This window comes from Mus pahari, chromosome 15, assembly GCF_900095145.1.
Source record: "Mus pahari chromosome 15, PAHARI_EIJ_v1.1, whole genome shotgun sequence".
Taxonomy (NCBI): Eukaryota; Metazoa; Chordata; class Mammalia; order Rodentia; family Muridae; genus Mus; species Mus pahari.
The window spans coordinates 65,765,307-65,769,002 of record NC_034604.1 but is presented as its reverse complement, the minus strand read 5'-3'; the positions used below and the strand labels follow the sequence as shown (position 1 = coordinate 65,769,002).

The 3,696-nt window shown below is 48.4% G+C and overlaps 1 protein-coding gene across 1 annotated transcript in view; it reads left to right on the top strand.

The window, feature by feature from the left end:
- Nucleotides 1-603: 603 nt before the first annotated feature.
- Dcc (DCC netrin 1 receptor) overlaps nucleotides 604-3,696 on the top strand; it is a 1,087,105-nt gene continuing 1,084,012 nt past the window's right edge. The window contains exon 1 of the mRNA XM_029546911.1: nucleotides 604-830. Within this exon, the coding sequence (XP_029402771.1) occupies nucleotides 740-830 (91 nt within the window). The 5' untranslated portion in view covers nucleotides 604-739. The remainder of the gene's footprint in view (nucleotides 831-3,696) is intronic.

The following is a 3,696-nucleotide window of genomic DNA, read 5'->3' as shown; positions in this document are numbered from 1 at the left end:
CCCCCTAAGCTTCGCTAGGCCCCCGCCCCCCATTGCGTGGAGTCTTTCCCTGATCCAGTTCGTTTCCCTCCGGTCTCCACATTTTCCCTTCCAACCCTCCACTTCTCCGGATCAATGGATAGTAAGGTTCCAACTATCAGCTCACACACCGCTGGCGGACACCCCAGTAACAAGTGAGAGCGCTCTGCCTGGCACTCCACCGCCTCTGCCCCCTACCCTGTGGTTCCCCAGCTCTGAGAAGCCAAACCGACAGGATCACGGGCGCGGATTTTTCTCTCCAACTTTATCCAACCGACTACAAGGAAGCAGCCTCAACGATCTAACGCATGGCCAGCCACAGGATTGCTTTGCGTCTCCTCTTTAGCCCTTCTGGATATTCTGTTCATTGATGCTTCACAAGCCCCACGGAGAGCTGTCTCCCCTTTGCTTGCTCCCTCTGCTTCTTTGAGTTAGTTCTCCAAGGTGTTACCGGGGTTCGGGAGCTCTTGGACCGAATGGAACTTTTCGCTGCCTCTTCCTGCTGCTGATTGTGTCCCTGGACAAGAAAAAAAGGCTTCGCAGGCAGAAGAGGCGCAGGGGAGGTGGAGAAAGAGGTGGAGGAAGAGGACGAGGAGGAAGAGGAGGAGGAAGCCTAAGGGGCTCGGCGCGGGTGTGTGCATGTGTGCATGCGTGTGTGAGTGCATGTGTGTGAGTGCCACCGCTGCCCAGGACCCCTGGCCCCGAAGGTGTTGGCTGAAATATGGAGAATAGTCTTGGATGTGTTTGGGTACCCAAGCTGGCTTTTGTACTCTTCGGAGCTTCCTTGCTCAGCGCGCATCTTCAAGTCACTGGTAAGAGGTCTTTTCCTTTCTTCTCTTCGCTCCCCCACCTCTTACCCCTTCCCCTTCCCGTTTCATTTGGAGAGTAGAATTAGAGTGGAAGAGAGATACGGTATTCGGTTTTTCTCTCTGCCTACCGTTTTCTCGCGAATGATAAAAGACAGAAGACTTTTTCCTCCTGGGGGCGGAGGATGTTGGTGGGGTCGAGGGCATCTCTCTTCGCGCTTTTTCAATGTGGTGCTTCTCTCTTGCGTCTTTGCTTTTACAAATACTTGTGTTGGCTTGGGGGACAAGCTGGTGAAAGTGATGGGGATGCTGTTGAAAAGAACTGGGTTGTATCCTCAGAGCCTCAAAAGCCTGGAAAGGGGGCCGGTGGATGGGATAACAGGAGTAAGCGAAGGATGACATCTAGGTGCTTAGAGCAAGTCTGTGCTGGATGCATCTGCTGGGGAGGTTTGTGTGAATACATGCGACCCTGGCTTTGCATTTTTGTCCATGCTGATTGAGAATCGAGAAAGAGACATATACGTTTTGAGTACTTTGGATGAGTGCATAGCGGTGCCTGAAGAAGAGGGGAAGAGCTGGCAGACGGAGGGATATGTATTTGAGATTTTAACGGTGGGTGAATGCTGTTTGCTAGTTAAGTCTCCAAATATCTCCAAGACACCTTCAAACTCCAAATGATTGATATTCTGGGAGATAGGCCTCCTGACCTCACTTGGCAAGCGTATTTTCTAATTAAAAATGGCAAAACTGTTGCGGGGGGGGGGGTTAGAGGAGGAGAAAGAAAGATCCTAAGGCTGCTCCCTGGGTGCTGCAGTCTCCGAATGCGGAGCTGAGGCTTCTTTCTGTGGCCGAAAGAATACAAACGAACAAAGTGATAAGATTGCCTCGTTTGCGGGACACCACCACAAGTAGGTGGGCACTGAGTAGAGGGAGCGGGTCTGCCGGGGAAAGACAGGACAGCTGCTGCGTGAGCATGCAAGTCCCTTCGGAATCGACCTTTCCTCCCATCCAAAGACCGCCCCGGCTGGGGCCAGGAGTTGGAGAGGAGCGCCCCAACCTGTGCCTCGGAAATTAACAGGGAATAAAATTAAATCACAGCAGTCAAGTCCCCCGTCTCCCCGGAGTCCTAAACTCCGGCTGTCTGGTCCCGGCTGCAGAACCAAGGGTTGCGAACACAAGCAGAGAATGCGTCGCTTCACAGTGTGGCAAGGGATTCAGGCCATGAAGCAAGCACCCAGCCAGCATTCAGGATTAACGCGAGCCCAGGCACTGGGCTTTCATCCTTCTGTAGGCAGCCAGAGCGAGTCAGCCTGTGGTGTGTGTGTGTGTGTGTGTGTGTGTGTGTGTTTTGTGTGTGTGTGTGTTTTGTGTGTGTGTGTGTGTGTGGTGTGCGTGTGTGTGTGTGTGTGTGTGTGTGTGTGTGTGCCTGCGTGCTGTGCGATGTCTCTGATGCGCGCGTTTACCCTCACCCTCAGCACAGTTGCCCGTCCCCCCTCCTCCCTCTGGGCGGTCCCCTCCTCCCTGGCTCCTCTCTCCCAGAGCTTTGTCCTCTGTAATTACTCCCTTTGAAGGTAGGAGGTAGGTGTGGAGAGGGTAGAGGGTAGTTTATTCTTGTGGTAATGGAAAGTGTTAAAAATGCTCTCCTGAAACTGCAAATACTCAGGGGCAGAGCAAGCTAGATCTTTCTTGTACACTGAAGACGTGTGGTCTCTCTGGCACTTTGGGAGCACCTGGACAGAAAGAGGGAAGTTCAGAGATGTTCCTTACTAAGCAGAAAGCCCTCAGCGGGGGGGGGGGAGAGAGAGAGAGAGAGAGAGAGAGAGAGAGGGAAAAACATAGTTGGGAGTATTGTGTGGAGCGAAATGTGGAAGAGAGACAATGTTTAACTTATGCAATATTTTAAAGCCATTGATAAATTATTATTTCTCTGCAAAAACTCGTGGGAGATGAATGGAGATAGATTCAATATGTTTTATTAATCCGTACATTAAACATCACCTTCCTACTCATTTAGGGCTTTTTTTGTTTGTTTATATTTTATCACGTTTTTATTTCAGTTATTACCTTCTCAAAATTTTCTCTGCATAGACAAATCTAACAACAACAACAACAACGACGACAAAAAAAAAAAAACCTACACAAAAATATACATGTGTAAGGAAAGTGCCAGTGAATGACCGGTGCTGATCTTTGTTCTAAACTTCTTCACATTTCTAAACACATTTGTGTTATTTGAAAACGAAGGTGATGTGATTTGTGCAGGTCCCGAGACTGTGGGAAGATTTTGCTAATTCAGTTCATTCTGCTCTTCTTTGCTCGTTTATCTGAATATCATCCTTTTCCTGAGTAGCAATTTTTGGCAGCATGGCACCAAAGAAGCATAGTTCACTCCAAGAAAGGACCAGTAGGAGGTGCCCTTAATAAGGCCAAATGTCTAGTTCACAGGCATTGAGATTCCCACTCAGCAGAAGGTTTTAAAGACTTTGTTGATTGGTAACAAAGGATTATGGAGACTAGCACAATAGCCCTGGCCCTTCCCCTAATTCTGGGCAAAATGTGAAACTTGTCCATTTGAATGAGATTATTATGTGGCAACAGAAAGGACATCCCTGCACAGTGTCTGTGCAGAGGACCTGAAGGCAGTGCTGTTCTAGGTTGCTCTTGTAGGATGCTCTTCTCTTTACTTGATGTGAGCCCTGTGCAGAGGCACCAGGTAGATTCTCATGAGTTCAGGTAAGATGGGAATTTCAGACATCGATGAATAAAATGGGAAGTTTACCCATTAACTATTCAATTATCCATGCATGTTTGTGTTATCATTTGGCTTGCATTTATGTAATATATATATATATATATATATATATATATATAT